The sequence below is a fragment of the Vipera berus genome, assembly GCF_964194415.1.
Source record: "Vipera berus genome assembly, chromosome: 1".
Lineage (NCBI taxonomy): Eukaryota > Metazoa > Chordata > Lepidosauria > Squamata > Viperidae > Vipera > Vipera berus.
The window spans coordinates 54,861,269-54,878,675 of NC_138202.1; the positions used below are offsets into that span (position 1 = coordinate 54,861,269).

At 46.6% G+C, this 17,407-nt stretch overlaps 2 protein-coding genes across 5 annotated transcripts in view; one reads left to right on the forward strand and one right to left on the reverse strand.

Moving 5' to 3' along the window:
* The window catches only part of MIPOL1 (mirror-image polydactyly 1), a 194,512-nt gene extending 190,149 nt beyond the window's left edge, over positions 1-4,363 (reverse strand). For 2 of the 3 annotated variants that reach the window (XM_081336216.1, XM_081336217.1), the window contains exon 1: positions 4,210-4,339. The gene's annotated coding sequence lies outside the window, so the exon portion shown is untranslated. Of the gene's footprint in view, positions 1-4,209 lie in introns of all 3 variants that reach the window. The other variant, XM_081336215.1, reaches the window with a different exon arrangement.
* A 7,295-nt stretch (positions 4,364-11,658) lies between these two features.
* SLC25A21 (solute carrier family 25 member 21) overlaps positions 11,659-17,407 on the forward strand; it is a 304,840-nt gene continuing 299,091 nt past the window's right edge. For both annotated transcript variants that reach the window (XM_081313016.1, XM_081313018.1), the window contains exon 1: positions 11,659-14,193. In XM_081313016.1, coding sequence (XP_081169142.1) covers positions 14,127-14,193 — 67 coding nt within the window. In that variant the 5' untranslated portion in view covers positions 11,659-14,126. The remainder of the gene's footprint in view (positions 14,194-17,407) is intronic.

Consider the following 17,407-nt stretch of genomic DNA (forward strand, 5'->3'; position numbering starts at 1 on the left):
TTCACAACCGAGACTGTTTACCTTGGTGCCCTATTATGGAGATTATAGGCAAATGTACAATGTAAATGTTTCTCCTACAGCAGGGGTGTCAAACTCAATTTCATTGAGGGCCGCATCAGCATTGCAGTTGCCCGCAGGGGGGCAGGTGGGTATGGCCTGGGTGGGCGTGGCCTACTGGTTGGGCGTGGCTAGAGTGCGTATGGCCTACTGGGTGGGCGTGGCCAGCTCTACCTCATTTGTATCAAGGGTGCCTATGGGGGCCTGGGCAAGAGTGGGACAGATCTGAGGGTCTCTGGCAGAAGGAGGGTCTCTGGGCCAAGGCCAAGGCAGTGGGGGCCGTTCCCTTACTGTTTCCAGGATGGCTTTGTGGGCCGCATGAAACCACTTTGCGGGCCGGATCTGGCCCCCGGGCCTTGTGTTTGACATGTCTGTCCTACAGCCATTGATTGTACTTCTGCTCAGATACAAAAGTAGCATCAGTCACCCATGTATTGTTACCGTATATTGCCCCACTGTACCACCCATGGTGTATGGCACATAAGTCCAATTATAGAAAAGTTTAGTTTTTTCTTTTTTATAGAAGCCAGGTGAAAATCTCTTCACATTGTTAATTGTCTCAAGAGTTTTTTCTTTTTGTTGTTCTGGATTATAAATTTTATATTTGTCTTTTTTTATCATGTTTTTGTATTTTAACTTTGGTATTTGTGTGTTTTGTTGGTCCACATTCCCCACTCCCACCCTTCTATTATCTAGATAAAGATTTTTGAAGGTCAAATAGGAGGAAAGGAGCAATGGAAATAAAATCTCAGAAGACATTTGCACTTCTAATGTAAATAATACAATGTGTACTACGGTATAAAATGCTAAATTTTCAGTTCTTATTCTCTGTTTAATAACTTGAAAGTTTTAATAACTGGAACATTTTCATATTCATATATTTCATCATATTAGAAAAAAATAACTTAAAATGTAAATTCTGTTTGCTAGCAGCTGAATGGCTTGGCAGTTTTCTTGATATTAATCCTAGATAACAGAAACAAGACTCTGGATTACTCTGAATGGAGAGATATAAAAAATGAAACATCAAATCTTGAAAACAAGCCATTTTAAAGCAGGTAATGGAATATGTCCAGAGAAACTGGCATCTAATTTTTTTAAAAAATCCCAAAGCAAAAAAATAAACAAAGCAAGCTAAACCATCATAAGAGTGGTGGCTGTGCCATCCAGCAACTATTTGTATAATATGATATCCCTCTAGGCCAGTGATGGTGAACCTTTTAGAGACTGAGTGCCCAAACTGCAACCCAAAATTTATTATTTATTGCCGGGTGCCGAGTGGGTGTGGCTGACTGGGTAGGCATGGCCATGGTGGCCATGGCCGACTGGGTGGGTGTGGCCACGGTGGGCATGGCCACTTCGATGATGCTCGTGGGGAGGAACACCTGTGAGGGCCGGAAAGGGTTGGGGAAGATCCTGGGGGTCTCTGGTGGCTGAGGTGGTGGGCTGGTGTCCAAGATCCGCTTCCTCATCAGACTGCCAATGAGCAGCCGAGGCAGCTCCGGACCCCTGGCTGCCCCTTCACCTCCTCCTGCTTCCCTGCATGGTTGGCTGGTCTGAGCAGCAGCAGCTGCCACCCCCCATCAGAGCCGTTGAGCGGATGGGGCAAGGCCGGGCAAGGGCTTCCTCCGGCCGTCCCGGGGTCGTCTCCGCCCACACCAATGGGACTCTGTGGCCAGTTCGCCATGATGCAGGACAGCCAGCAGGCTGTGGCTGCTGACGGACACCGTCTGCCCCCATGCTCTCGCTGGACTCTATGTGCAGGGGCCGATGGTGTCAGGCAGCAGATCCGGAAGTGAAGCTGTGCTGCCCATCCTTGCACTGGTGGGGGCGGCGGGGGAAGGTGGGATCTGGCATGCGCCCACCCTTTGCCGCTGCTGTCCCACATCATCCCGTGTGCACCTGTGGGATGTGCATGCGGGACGATGTGGGGTGGCAGTGGGGAGGGGTGGGTATGCACCACAGCTCACCTTCCCTGCCACTGCCCCCACCAGCACAAGTATTGGCGGCATAGCTTCACTTCCAGATCTGCTGCCAGCTGGGCCTGGCGATGCAGGGATCATCACCGCCTCCAGCTCAGCCCCACGCATTGCCCAGGCACCACTGTCCCACGAGGCTGGGCAGCCGGTGTGCAAGATCTGCTGCCTCATTGGGCTGCTGAGGCAGGGCCGGCTGTGGCCAGCAAGCAGCCTATACAGCTCCAGACATCCGGCTGCCCCTCCTCCACCTCCTGCTTCCCTGTGTGGTTGGCCAATCAAGGGCCCACACCAGGTGAGAGCTCCTTTCTGGCCCTCCTGGGCCTGTCTCCGCCCACGCCAATGGGGCTGCACTGCAAAAGGGAGATAGCGGCTCTATTTACAGACAGAAATATTTTTTAAAAAATGATTAAAATTACAGATCCTTGTAATTCCAGGAAACATAATATCTTAGTACATGCTAATTGCCACCCTCTGTAAGGACATTCTACATAGTGATCTACTGCCAAATGTCAAAACATTCACATTTAGATTCATCACTGTTCAGAATGACAAATATATCACTGAAGTAGAATATTTAGAACAGTTTTTTACATTTGGCAACTTTAAGACGTGTGGACTTCAACTCCCAGAATTCCCCAGCCAGCAGTAGCTGGGGAATTCTGGGAGTTGAAGTCCACACGTCTTAAAGTTGTCAGGTTTAAAAAAACAGTAATCTGGACAAATCTAACTTACAGGGTTATTTTTCCAACATAAAAATTAAGTGTAACATGACTTCTTCCCCTGACTGCTGCTGAAAACTGTTGAAATGTTTGAATTTGAATAACATTCTGAAATGGCCCTTTGCTGCAACCGATATAAAACAATGAAAACAGCAAACAATTGTCAAAGTGGAATTCATCATTTTGAGACCACAACATGTTCTGTAGACCAGTGATCCCCAACCTTTCTGGCTCCACGGACTGGGAGCAGCAGCAGTGGCAGTGGCGAGGGGATGGTTTCACATGTGCAACCTAGCTCCTGTGCATGAGCAAATGAAGCTTTGCCTGCTGCTTGCGTGGCCTGGTTCCCAAGGTACCGATTGGAGATTCCTACTGTAGACCTAGCCCAATAGTACTGGACAAAAACCAAATTAACACAATTTGCATAGGTACTGATGCCCAATTCACATACTGTTGAGATGTGAAGCTGGGAAAAGGGCAATTTTCAAAGTAAGACAATGAAGGAACAGGGATCCAAATAGTCCTTGACCTACAACCATTTATTTAGTGATCAAGTTACAGTGGCACTGAAAAAAGTGACTTATGACCACTTTTCACACTTACGACTGTTGCAGCATCCTCATGGTCATCTGATCAATATTCAGGTGCTTGGCAACTGGCATATATTTATGTCAGTTGATGTGTCCAGGGGCCATGTTATCACCATTTGTAACTTCCCCAGCCAGCTTCTGACAAGCAAAGTCAGTGGGGAAGCCAGATTCACTTAACCACTGCAATGATTCACTTAACAACTGTGTCAAAAAAAATCGTAAAATGGGGGAAAATACATTTAACTGCTTGGCTTAGCAAGCCGAAATTTTGGGCTCAATTGTGGTCATCGAGGACTACCTGTATCTGCTTATGCAATTCTTTAACCATGCTGATTACGCAATCACGCTCCTATTGCAACGACTGAAAAGGAAGAGTCTTCTTCTACTTGAGCCCCTGAAGGGAGACATTTTAGCCAATACATCAGCTTGATGACGAGCGCCGCACTGCAATTCCCGTCATTCCTCGCCAGCAAAGACAAGCGCGCCAGCAGGGAATGCTGGGATTGAATGAACAACTTCAATTATCAAGTTGAGGATGCGTGGGCTAAAGTAACTTTTACGTTGCCGCTTCTGTATACTTTTGATCCCACTTTAACGTCGTTTCAGAAGACAGGCCTCAAGGGGAGGTAGCTTTTTTAAAAAATAGCACCACTTGAGGAATGAACGAGAAGCGCCTATTGCAAATGTGTCCTTATTAGCCAGGTGGCTGTTATCCTCCTCCTCCTCCTCCTCCAATGTACCCGCCCCGTTATGCTCTGCACGCATTTCCCCCGAAGAAGCACGAGGCGTTACCCCAGGAGCAAAAGACAGGCGGCGTTCGAAACCAGGCGCGTGACGCAGCCGCGTCCAAAGGGCTCGGTTTACCTGTGGGTTTCGCCCGGAACTGGCCCAAGCGCGCGCAACAGAAAGACGGCGAGATTCCTTCTTGCTCTCCTGCCGGCTCAGTGCACCAACAGCAGCCGACTCATCATCGATAGATCCACTCAGGCCATCGACTTCCGGAGTCGTTGAGCCTTCATTTCTTTCCACCCCACTTAGGGCGGAAATGAGATCTGCCGGGAAGGAAAAATCTGGAGAAATAAGCGTCGCGCTCCTCGCTTTACTCGCACTCGGGAGCGCCTGCTTTCCCTTCTCCCCGGTGCTCTTTTCTAAGCGGCTCGTTCTGCGTGGGAAACCGATGCATTCTGCAGATTATACACTTTCCTCACTTGCTGTTTATACCGGCTCGCAACCTCCTAGCAACCCAATATTCCCCTGCAACACACGTTAGTCTTGTGTCAGTCAGTCTTGAGACTGAAACAATCTGCCGGTGCTCCCCATCTTCCGGCTTATCTTTTACAGATCCAGCGTGCTAACTTTATTCCCTGTGGAACTTCTTACTAATATTGTATACCAAACTAGCTGTGCTGATGGATTTCCAGGGTTAAGTGAGGGGCGAAGAATACATGCCATTCTCTAATCAGCAACCAATTAACATCTTCAAAGCGTTGTTCCACAATCGACAATAGAAAGTTCGCTAGCCATTTTGAGTCGTGTTTTTAGCCACGCTATGGCTATTTCGCTCATTGCAGAATATGGCAACTACGCCTTCTTAAGGCACAAACGACTGCGTGGGCATAGCAATGGTTTGACAGCTTATTTAAGGTATACTTTTTTACTTCATAACGAATATTTCCTGAGTTAAGAGAGTATCAACTTCCATCTGTCCTGTACTCTTAATTAAAAATTTGGGTTATCTCTGTCATACTCACTGGTCAATTCTCACTTCTTTTTATAGGGAAAAGGAAAAAAGAATTCAGTTTTCAACTCCACATACTCTGAGCCTGTAATTTTCCATGTCTGTGCTCAGGTTGGTGCACTCAGATCCGGAGAGAACAAGGGATGTATTGGCTAAGAGTCAGTCTTGAAAAGAAAAGTATGAGGCTCCTGCAGCGTGATTGATTTTAATGGATGAATTAGGATGAAAGATTAAAATGGAAGGATGAATTTCTGTTCCACCAATTCTAAAAGATGATTGGCCTGTAGAAGTTCTACTGCTGCAAATCTATTTAGCGGCTGATTAAAGCACACCTATTAATATGTAACTCCTGGAAAGCATAGCCAAGGGTCACAGAAAGCAGTTAAACCACACAATTTTGTAACTGGAGTTTTGTTGCATGGAAATATCTCTGCTTAGTGGTTAGAACCAGGATGCAAAGGCTTCTTCCTATTGATGCTCCAAATAGCTTCCTTCTTGGAACAACCACTTTTGTACAGCTGTGCGTGAAAAGTAATCAAAATACAACCATTTGCAGTTGCTAATGACTGAACTGGATCTTATGGATCTACACCAGGGTCTTCAAACTTGGCCTTTTTATGACTTGTGGACTTCCGCTGGCTGAGGAATTCTGGGAGTTGAAGTCCACAAGTCATAGAAGGGCCAGGTTTGAAGACCCTTGCTCTACACCAAGGGTAGATGTAGAGCAAGACATACCCCTCCTAGTTATGTCAGTTTCCATTGAGTTCATACCTGCTTTTCTTTTTCTGCAGGTGACACAATTGGTAATATTCCTGAGAAAGAGTTCAGGAGGCTGTACTATTACAATAGTTTATAGTAATAGCAATAACTATTGCTACCATTATATTACTTTTTCTGCAAGAACATGAGGCAGATTACACGAGTCGTAATTAATTCTCACTGCAATAATGCTGTCAAATAAATTGCAGAGTGTGCGTCACTGACTCAGAGTTACTCAGGGAGTTTCTAAGGTGAGAATTGATTGAAACAGAAGGTTTTGCCAGTCTTTGTCCAGTATTCTTAATGACAGTATAAACTTTGGCACTGAGTAAGCCAAATTGTATTGCTATATTTAACCTCTGCTTCATTAGTTGTTAGAGTGAGATGAAGCATTCAAACAGGGTAGTTATGAAGCATGCCTGTATGAGCAAAGCATTCCTTTGAAAGTTAAAGCAGCTGTTACATTATATGAAAATCTCAGCAAAACGACTTGGAAAAGAAGTAACATATTTTGCCCAATTCTATTAGCAAAAATAGCATTTGCTACCACTTGCCAATACAGATTTAGTTTTAATAGCCTAAATCACCATAAGTCCAATATCTTTGCAGACCATATTTTATTTATTTATTTATTTTATTAGATTTATATACCGCCCCTCTCCAAGGACTCGGGGCGGTGTACAGGGCAATTAAAACACTAACAACACACAAGGTATAAAAATTAAAATAAGATTAAATCAATAGCCCTAAGTAATAAATATATTCTAAAATTTAAAATTTTTAAAATTTAACTCTAAAATCCAATCCCTCAGTCCAGGCCGGCCTGTTCAAACAACCAAGTCTTCAGGTTGCGGCGAAACGAGCGAAGGTCGGGAGCCATCCGAAGCTCAACTGGAAGCTGATTCCACAGGGCAGGCGTGCCCACAGAGAATGCTCTCCCCCTGGGAGCCACCAGTCGACATTCCCTGACCGACGGCACCCTGAGGAGGCCCTCTCTGTGGCAGCGCACAGGGCGATGGGAAGTTAACGCTGGCAAGAGGTGCTCCCGTAAATAGCCCGGACCCATGCCATTTAGGGCTTTATAGGTCATCACCAGCAACTTGAATCTCACTCGGAAGACAACTGGAAGCCAATGCAGCTCACGGAGCAGAGGTGTTACATGGGAGTATCGGGAGACCCCCATCACAACTCGCACGGCTGCATTCTGCACCAGCTGGAGCCTCCGAGTGGTATTCAAGGGCAGCCCCATGTAGAGAGCGTTGCAGTAGTGTATTCGAGAGGTCACGAGCGCATGAGTGACTGTGCGTAGGGCATCCCGGTCCAAATAGGGCCGCAACTGGTGCACCAGGCGAACCTGGGCAAAAGCCCCCCTAGTCACAGCTCCTATATGATCTTCAAAATTGAGCTGTGAATCAAGGAGGACACCCAAGTTGCGAGCCCTATCTACGGGGGGTAACACCTCACCCCCTATAGATAAAGATGGAATAGAATGGACAACCCGAGATGCCGATACGCACAGCCACTCGGTCTTGTTGGGATTTAGACGAAGCCTGTTCCTCCCTATCCAGACCCTCACCGCCTCCAGGCAACGGGACATCACGGAGAGGGCTTCACTGAGTTGATCTGGGGTGGAAATAAAAAGCTGGGTATCATCAGCGTACTGATAATACCCCACCCAAAACCACGAATGATCTCGCCCAGCGGCTTCATATAGATGTTGAACAGGAGAGGCGAGAGGACCGACCCCTGAGGGACTCCACAAACGAGAGGCCTCGAGGCCGACCTCTGTCCCCCTGTCAACACTGACTGCGAACGACCCAGAAGGTAGGAGGAGAACCACTGTAAGACAGTGCCACCCACTCCCAACCCCCTGAGGTGCCGCAGTAAGATACCATGGTCGATGGTATCAAAAGCTGCTGAGAGGTCTAATAGGACTAGGACAGAGGAGCAACCCGTCCCGAGCCCGCCAGAGATCGTTCGTCAGTGCAACCAATGCCATCTCCGTGCTGTACCCGGGCCTAAAGCCCGATTGGTAGGGGTCCAGATAATCCATTTCCTCCAGGAACAGAGGAAGCTGATGAGCCACCACACTCTCAACAACCTTCGCTAAAAAGCGAAGGTTGGAGACCGGACGATAGTTATTTAAAATAGCCGGGTCCAGGGCAGGCTTCTTGAGGAGGGGCCTCACCACCGCTTCCTTCAAGGTGGCGGGGAATCTGCCCTCTCTCAAAGAAGCAGTTATTACTGCCTGGAGCCAGCCTTGTGTCCCCTCCCACGCTGCATAAACCAGCCAGGAGGGGCACGGGTCCAGTAAACAAGTGGTGGAACTCAGCCTCCCCATGATCCTGTCCACTTCTTCCAGAGTCACAGGATCGAATTCTTCCCAAATAATATTCCCAAGACCGCTCGATTCCCCGTCGTCAGACTCTGCCCAGTCGGAGTCCAATCCGGCCCGAATCTGAGCGATTTTATCCGCCAAATATTGACTAAATTCCTCGGCACGACCCTGCAGGGGCTCCTCCCTCACCTCCTGGTTCAGGAGGGAGCGAGTCACCCCAAACAGGGCGGCCGGGCGATTATCTGCGGACACGATGAGGGCAGCGAAGTAATTGGACTTCGCTGCCTCCATCGCTGCGAGATAAGACCTCGTGAAGGTTCTTAGTCGCAATCGATCAGACTCAGACCAGCTGGACCTCCAACAGCTCTCTAGGCTCCGTCTCCGACGCTTCATCTCCCGAAGCTCCATGCAGAACCATGGTGCCCGCCGGGATCTGCGCCGGGTCAGGGGCCGCATGGGAACAACACGGTCAAGTGCCTCCGTGGCCGCCCTTTCCCAGGCTTCCACTAAGGCATCAACCGGGCTGTGAGCGAAGATGGCAGGCACAGATCCAAGCGCCTCCTGGAACCGTTCAGGGTCCATTAGGCGCCTGGGATGGAACCACCTGGTTGGTTCCATAACCCCGCGACGGGGGGGGGCAAAGCGGAAGGCCAGCCGCAGGAGGTGATGATCGGTCCATGACAGGGGAGTAATAAATGGAGATCCCCCTCCCAGATCATCAAGCCACTGTCCAGATAGAAAAATAAGATCGAGTGTGTGACCCCCATGAGTCGGGCCCTGAATTACCTGGGTCAGGTCCATTTTCCCGCAGTTAAGTCATAAATCATGACTTACATGCTACAGGGTAAGTTAATGTCCATACAATAAAGGGTTAAGAGGCTGCACTGGAAAGAAACCTGAAAAGCATGTGCAAGACTATATCAGGATATGAAAAGTTCCAAGGCAAGTTACGATTGGACACAATTCTTGTGAATCTTTTTAAAAATAAAATTATTGTACTCCTGATGGCCATGCAACAATTATGGCAGAGAATATCCTGATCAAGTGGAAGACTACCAGGTTTTGATGAATTATCATCAACAAACAAGCTGCGGTAATCCAACATTGCTTATAAAAAAAGAAGTGTGAAATACCATTTCCACTTCATCAACGGTCATCTCAAGAGTGCCCAAGGGAATTTCCAATACTTGTTGTTTGCCCAGTTACAAAGTCTTTCATATGTAAGATACAAATGATTGAGAGTGTGAGTATATGATGCTTATGTGACTAAAATAATGTTTTTAAAATCTATTAGTAATTTGCGGCTGTTGTGTTGTTTTCAATAAGATTGCCTGGTGTTGCATAAAATATTCTTAAATCTACAACAAAGGACAAACTTCTTGTAACATATAAATCATAATAGCCAACTTCACACAGTTTTTGGGGTTCAGTTTTTATGGAAACAGATACAGGAAAATGACAGGAAGCCTATAAGTCAGGGCTTTTCAACCTTTTCACCCATTGTACCACTTTTAGGATATGGCAACATCCGAGTACCACCAGTCGCCTAGCAAGGTGTCAAAAACTTGATGACCAAAAAAGGAAAAAAGTGATGAAGTACAGGTAGTCCTCAAATTACAAGAGTTCACTTAGTGACTGTTTGAAGTTACAATGGCACTGAAAAAAGTGACCCCCAAGCCACAGACGAGTAAGACACCTGCCTGCCCACCCGGCGGCGCTCTTCCTCCTGTACGAGGTTTTCATTGTTGTGAGCATTTCTGTTGAGGATTGGCAGCAAGGGTGGGGTGTGGGGTGTTTGGTTTCTATTCCCCCCGTCTGCTGGGTGGTTGCAGCAGGTTTTGGTCACTTCACATGACCCTGGGACACTGTGACCGTCATAAATATGAATCAGTTGCCAAGCATCTGAATGTAAATCACAAGACGCTGGAGATGCTGCAACATTCCAGCTGATCGGTGCTTCTTCTGGGCTTAGCAGAAGCGCCAGGATCAGTGCCGAGCTCCAGCTGGAGCCTGGTGCTGATCCTGGTGCTTCCGCTAAGCCAATAGCCCTGCAGCTCCAGCTGTCTCTCGCTCAGGCTTGTGCGGTGCTGCTTCCGGTTCAGCTCATTCCTTTCCCCCACTACCATTTTTCTAGGATGGTTGTGTACCATCTGCCAGGTGCCAATGTATAGGTGGTACCTGTACCACTGGTTGAAAAGCTCTGCCCTAATCATTTTTGTTGCTCTTCTCTGCACTTTTTCTCTAGAGTCTCAACATCTTTTTTATATCGTGGTCCAAACTAGATGCAACAGTCCAAGTGTGGTCTTATCAAGGCATTATAAAGTGGCATTAACATTTCACTTGATTCTACCCGTTAAAATAGATCCAGGAAACTACAGACCTATCAGCCTGACCTCAATACCTGGGAAGATTCTGGAAAAGATAATCAAACAACAAATCAGTGAACACCTTGATGCAAACAAAGTCATCACTAAAAGTCAACATGGGTTTGTCAAAAACAGATCATGCCAGACAAATCTTATTGCATTCTTTGACCAAGTGACAAAATTAGTGGACTAGAGGAACGCTGTAGATATAATTTACTTGGACTTCAGTAAGGCATTTGATAAAGTAGATCACAACCTACTACTTGATAAGATAGAAAAATGTGGGTTAGATAGCATCACCACCAGATGGATTCGTAGCTGGCTGACAGGCCGTACTCAGCGTGTGGTCCTCAATGGAACTGCATCTACATGGAAGGAAGTGGGGTGGGGTGCCCCAGGGCTCTGTTCTGGGCCCAGTGCTCTTCAACATCTTCATCAATGATTTGGATAGATGGGGAACTCATCAAATTTGCAGATGTCACCAAGCTGGCAGGAATAGCCAATACTCCAGAAGATAGGCTTAAAATACAGGAGGATATGGACAGACTCGAACACTGGGCGCTATCTAACAAAATGAAATTCAATGGTGAAAAAAGTAAGGTTCTACATTTAGGCAGGAAAAATCAAATGCACAGGTATAGTATAGGTGGTACCTTGCTCAATAGTAGTAACTGTGTGAGGGATCTTGAAGTCCTAGTAGACAATCATTTCAATATGAGTCAGCAGTGTGCTGCAGCTGCCAAAAAAGCCAACACAGTGCTAGGCTGCATTAACAGAGGGATAGAATCAAGATCAAGTGAAGTACTAATACCACTTTACAATGCTTTGGTAAGGCCACACCTGGAATACTGCATCCAGTTTTGGTCATGATGTAAAAAAGATGTTGAGACTCTAGAAAGGGTACAGAGAAGAGCAACAAAGATGACTGGGGGACTGGAGGCTAAAACATATAGGGAACGGTTGCTGGAATTGCGTATGTGTAGTTTAACGAAGAGAAGGGTGAGGGGTGACATGATAGCAGTGTTCCAATATCTCAGGGGCTGCCACAAAGAAGAGGGAGTCAAGCTATTCTCCAAAGCACCTGAAAGCAGGACAAGAAGCAACGGATGGAAACTAGTCAAGGAGAGAAGCAACCTAGAACTAAGGAGACACTTCCTGACAGTTAGAACAATTAACCAGTGGAACAACCTGCCTCCAGAGGTGGTGAATGCTCCAACACTGGAGGTTTTTAAGAAGAGACTGGACAGCCACTTGCCTGAAATGGTATAGGGTTTCCTGCCTGAGCAGGGGGTTGGACTAGATGACCTCCAAGGACCCTTCCAACTTCTTCTTCTTCTTCTTCTTATTATTATTAATAATAATGCAGCCTAGCACTTTGTTGGCTTTTTTGGCAGCTGCAGTACACTGTTGGCTCACATTTAAATGATTGTCCGCTACGATTCCAAAATCCCTCTCGCAATTACTACAATTGAGTAATAATTACTCTTGAGAGTTAACCCACGTCATCTACATGCCATACTTGCCCAGCAGATCTCTGCTGGTATGTCCCAAAGGGTGTTTTTGCAATGGAATTTCAGTTATTTTGAACCATTTCACAATTTTCAATAGTGGGGCATGGTAATTCCCTCTTAGGAGGTCTGACAAATTGTCCAATCCATTTGAGTTTCTTCTATACGCAAATGCCCACTCAGTTCATGGCCCTGTCAAGTTAAAGCTATTGCTGTGCTTCAATAATTTTTAATGATATCCACAGATCTGCATCTGCATTGTTGTGCTTGCCAGGTAGTCACAAAAGGTGATCACATGACCCTGGGCATTGCAACCATGACAAATATGAGTCAGTTGGCAAGTGTCTAAATTTTGACCACATGACCATGGGAATGCTACAATTGTGGTATGTGTGAAAAATGCTTATAAGTCACTCTTTTTAGTGCCGTTGAAACTTCAGTCACTAAACAAACTGTTGTAAGTGGAGACTACTTGTATAATGTCTCTGTCTGAGTTTTTGCTGGATATTGCATGACAAAATAAAGAACCCCCCCTTGCCTTTGATTAATTCATACTCTTACTCAAGATTGCCACAAGGCAGATCCTGCCTTGCAGCCCCAAATTACAGGATGGTCTCTGCAGAACAATGGCTGTGTAGGTGAAACAATTATCTTTCGCTTTGGAAAATCTGACAGTGATAGTGCCAGATGTGTCTTGAACAGTTGTCCAAGAAAAAAGTAATCTGTATTTATGAAAAAGTGACCTGTACCTATGAAAATCATCTATAAAAGTGATTAAAGTATGAATGATGGTAATTCTCAGAAACACAATTTTCTCCGATTTTGATCTTTTAATTGCAAAAGCCACCCAGCAGCAAACTTATTGGGATCAGCTAATTCAACTCTTTCCAATGTTTCTAGGCTAGTGGGCACAACTGGAATTTTGAAAAAGTGTTCATGCTCTTCCTATTAAGTTTTTTTTTTCTTGGCAGGTGGACATATTTCTGAACCATTTTTTATAATCTAAGAGAGAAGTCAATGGAGGCTCAGAAACATTCTTGCAAATGCTATAAAGATGAAGGCTGGCATTATGCATGCCATCACCATCTATTTTTTAAATAAATCTTTTTTAAAAACCATAAATAGGTGCCTTGGGATAGGGAATTTGCTAAGCAGCAAAGTGGATGTACATGGGCACATTGAACTGGGTGACAAGGTATTTAGTAACCTGTAGAAGTAAGCTGCTACTGTGCCAAGCAGTTTCAAAGGGTAAAACTGATTTTAGAGAGATGTGAGGACTTTCATCACCAATTTAGTGGAAACTTCCTTAACCTGTGCCTTCATTTTTCTACATATTAATTTCCAAGTTACCCATCCAAAAGTTACGATGGCTGGAGTGGTGGGAACTGAATTTTGGCACAAATGAATGGGGATGCTAAATCAATGAAAAAAGAACAATAAAGTGACAGAGTTCACTTATCTAGATTCCCCCCCCCCCAAAAAAAAAAATACACTGAGCAGCCTCTTCCAGAAGCATTAATCCAAATCACACCCAAGTGGTATTTCCTTGGTTTTTTCGAAATTTCTGGGGAGGGAGAATGAAAAGCAATATTACGGGCCCGGATGGAAATGAGCCACTTAATCGGGCAGCAACCTGGTATTCTTGATCCGGGATGTGGGAAAGCGCTTCATTCTGCCTCTCATTAAGTTTCACAGGGTGGAAGGTTCAGCCACTGGGCTCGTGTTGGCACAATGCCCAGCAGTTCAGTATAAGGTTCAGGCCGAGGAGGACTGGGGGGCTTTGAAGCAAGGAAAGCCGCGGGCGCATCTTGTTCCGAGAGTGCAGGAGGGCACTCCACACACTGCTTAAGCCCGCTCCTTCCCTGTTCCTCCCAGTTACTATTTCCGTGCTCGGGGACGCCTCACTCGCGCGCTAAAGGAGGCGCTCCTGCTCGCCAGCTTTTGGAGTCACAGCCCCGCTAACCGCCGCCGCCGCTGCAGCTGCTCCTCCTCCTCCTCCTCCTCCTCCTCCAGCCCCAGCTGCGCGGAGCGCTTTCACGCGGCTTTGCCACCTTTCCTCGTTCCATACGACCATGGCGGCGAAACCCGGGAAATTCTGGCACGAGGCGTCGCACCAAATCGTCGCTGGCGGCTCCGCAGGTAAGGCTGCTCAACTCGATCCTCGCGCGCCCTTTGGCCCTCCCACGTTGGCCTGAGAGCTCCTCGTCTTCTCCTGGGGCCGTGAAGTCTTGCTCCCACGCAACGCGGCGCTCGGCTAGGCCCGCCTCCTCAAAGCAACGAGCGCCCTTCCGGAGCTTCTCGGGCCCGCCCTTCCCTTTTGAGTGCGCATCTAGTAGTGCGCGGTAGCTGGGCTTGGCTGGGTGTTGCGCTCGGCCCTATTCCTGTGTTCGGGAGAGCTGATCCGTGTTACGCCACGGTAAACTCCGTGGAGATAGATGGGGCTTTCCCCTAAAAATGGCTTGTAGGGCAAACTTTTCAAAAACTTTTTTTTAAAAAACAACAACCGCACTCAAAAGGAATTAGTTGCTTCTGTAGGTAGTTGAAAGCGAATTGATGTTAACGATTACCTTTCTTAAATCAGCAGGCCTGTGATTTAGATACTGTATTTTATTTTGTGATAACTAATAAGTAACACCAGCTGCCTGCAATTAGTGCAGGTTCGCATCCCACCAGGCTCAAGGTTGACTCAGCCTTCCATCCTTCCGAGGTAGGTAAAATGAGGACCCAGATTGTTGGGGGCAATTAAGCTGACTTTGTAATAATGCCGCTTGGGGTGCGTGTGAAAGCCCTAATAAGCAGGCATATACATAGAATGAAGGCTACTGCTAAGCTTGTAAGCCGCCCTGAGTCTTCGGAGAAGGGCGGGATATAAATGGAATTAAAATAAAAACTAAAATAAATAAAATAAAGGCACCAGATGTGGACTGCTGAAGTCCAGCCAACCAGTTGCAACCATTCTGCACTCTAGTAATCGCCCTGAGTTTTGGTACTTGGATCTTTTAAACCTGCTATATCGTATTTATGTACCTTTGTTTATAAATTATTAGATTGTGCTATAATGTTAAATATTAACATGATGTAACTGGAAGGTTTTGCTGTGGGAAGTGGGCCACAAATGCTGTGAATCAGAAGACAAGGGAGTGCACTGAGATTATCAGGTAGGAAGAAGCTAGGCACATATAACAAAGATGGTTTTAGAACTGAGATAGATTAAAGGGAGGATTTAATAAGAGAAAAGGTCAAACAGGCCATTATTGGTGAAGGTCGGTGCATGGGTCTTATGTGTATCACATAGAGGCTCTCTTAGCCCTACTCGTATGTGAGAGGTTTCTTACATGTAAAGTGTGTGCACTTTATTAATTACCTATAGCATTATATCTATTCTGTTTCCTTTACATGTTTTAGAATACAGGCCTAGCTCTATATTGGCTGATATTTGGGATTAGGATTTGGCAAAGATGATTGAAGGGCAGTGTTCTATCTGCGGGGCGCAAAACTGCTATTTTACCCAATTTGGGTCTGCTAGCTATGTCAGCTGCAAGGTTAGGTGAAGTGGGGGCTGATAATTATCTAAGGTGGATTCATAGACATACCAGTATGTATCACCTGCCCTTTTCAGTGAGAGTCAACTGAGCCTGATATTATAGGAGACCCACCACTGTGATGTTCCCTACTCCTGCTTTTATAAAGTATCTTACTTTATATTATATAAAGTGGTAGACAGAATTTGTGGCTCTATGAAACTTTGAAATCAATTTTCAGTACTCCGTAGGTTAGGAGTATATACATTCTATCAAGTTACAAGTAGCATTAGGTTTTGTATGACATAAGAATTGCCCTCCACAAGGTAGATGAGGGCAGAGCCTATCTGGGGGTCTAGGATCCTTCAGCTCCCACCCTTGGACACGCCTCCTTCTCCTCCCTCTTCAGCCCATCCACCATTCCTCCTTGGCTGGCCCACCCCTGGCCATTCTCCCTGGCCAATGGGCCCCTTGCCCTCCGCCCCACACCTTTCGGCCCTGCCCTTTTACCGAGTCACCCTTTATCCCAGGCCTTTGGCTGCAAGGGACAGATAGCCACTGGCCAATTGGGTGGCAGGCAGATGCCATGGTGCTACAGGGGCAGTCCACGATGGGTGATCACAGGGGCTGTGTGGGAGGGGGGCAGCCTGCGATGCAAGATTTTTTTAAAAAGTACTTTAGCTGTTCCACAAGTTTTGGGGCTCCAGCCATTGCAGGAGGAGGGGGAGAAAGCCTGGTGTGGGGCAGCAAGGAGGTGAATGGTGCTGGCGTAGCTCCTGCCATTCGGGGTGGGGGGGAGAAGCCTTGCGTAGGGCAGCAGGTCAACTCCCTGTTCGATGTGATGGCATTTGTCCAGGAGCAGAGGCAACATAGAGCAGGGTGGAGAAAAAAAAAAGGAAGCCGGTGCTCTGTAGGTGTTTTTTTTTTAAGCTGTCAAGAGGCTCCGGGCAGAGAAGGCAACAGGCAGGCAGCAGTGGGTGGGGTCTTCCCTTTTTGACCCCTTCTGCTTGTCGGGAGTCAGGCTGGAATCCAGGCACAGAGTCAATGACATTGCAGGCTGCTCCCCTCACACACAGCCCCTATGGCCGCACATCACAGGCTGCCCCTGCGGCACCATGGCATCTGCCTGCCACCTGATTGGCTGGTGGCTATCTGTCCTGTGCAGCCAAAGGCTCAAGACCAAGGGTGCCTTGGCAAAAGCGCCAGATCAATAGGCAGAGGGCAAGGGGCCCCTTGGCCAGGTAAAATGGCCGGGAGCGGGTCAGCTGAGGAGGAACGCTAGAGGTAAATGAGCTGAGGTGGGAGGAAGGAGAAGGAGGCGTGGCCAAGGGAGGGACCCTAAAGGTCCCATTCTGCTATCTGGAGAGGACATTTTAAAGCAGCCCTAAGTGCCTATTCCTGTCCTGTAAGCCATTTCCACATTCCATTTCATTCATTTATCAAAGTTATGTAACTTTCCATTTCACACAAAGTTACTCTAGGCATTGCACAATAAAATTAACAAACATTCATTTATTTATAATTTCACACTTCTGAACTGCCCATCTCCTTCAAAGAGGGACATACTATAAAACCATTTAAAACATAATTAAATATAAATAAGAACAAGATCCTGAGAGCTAAAATCGGAGGGTAAAAATCACCATGTTATATGCGGTGCTCTCTGCTGCCAGGGGATCTCCAGGCCTGATAGGGAAAAATGTTTAAATGCACAAAAAGGGTTCATATTTTTGGTCTAACTCAGTGAGTTGGTGGTTTGAGTTGTTCACAAAATGGGTGGTGGCACACTGCATGTACACACTACATGGTATGAGGTTAGCTTAATAAATTCT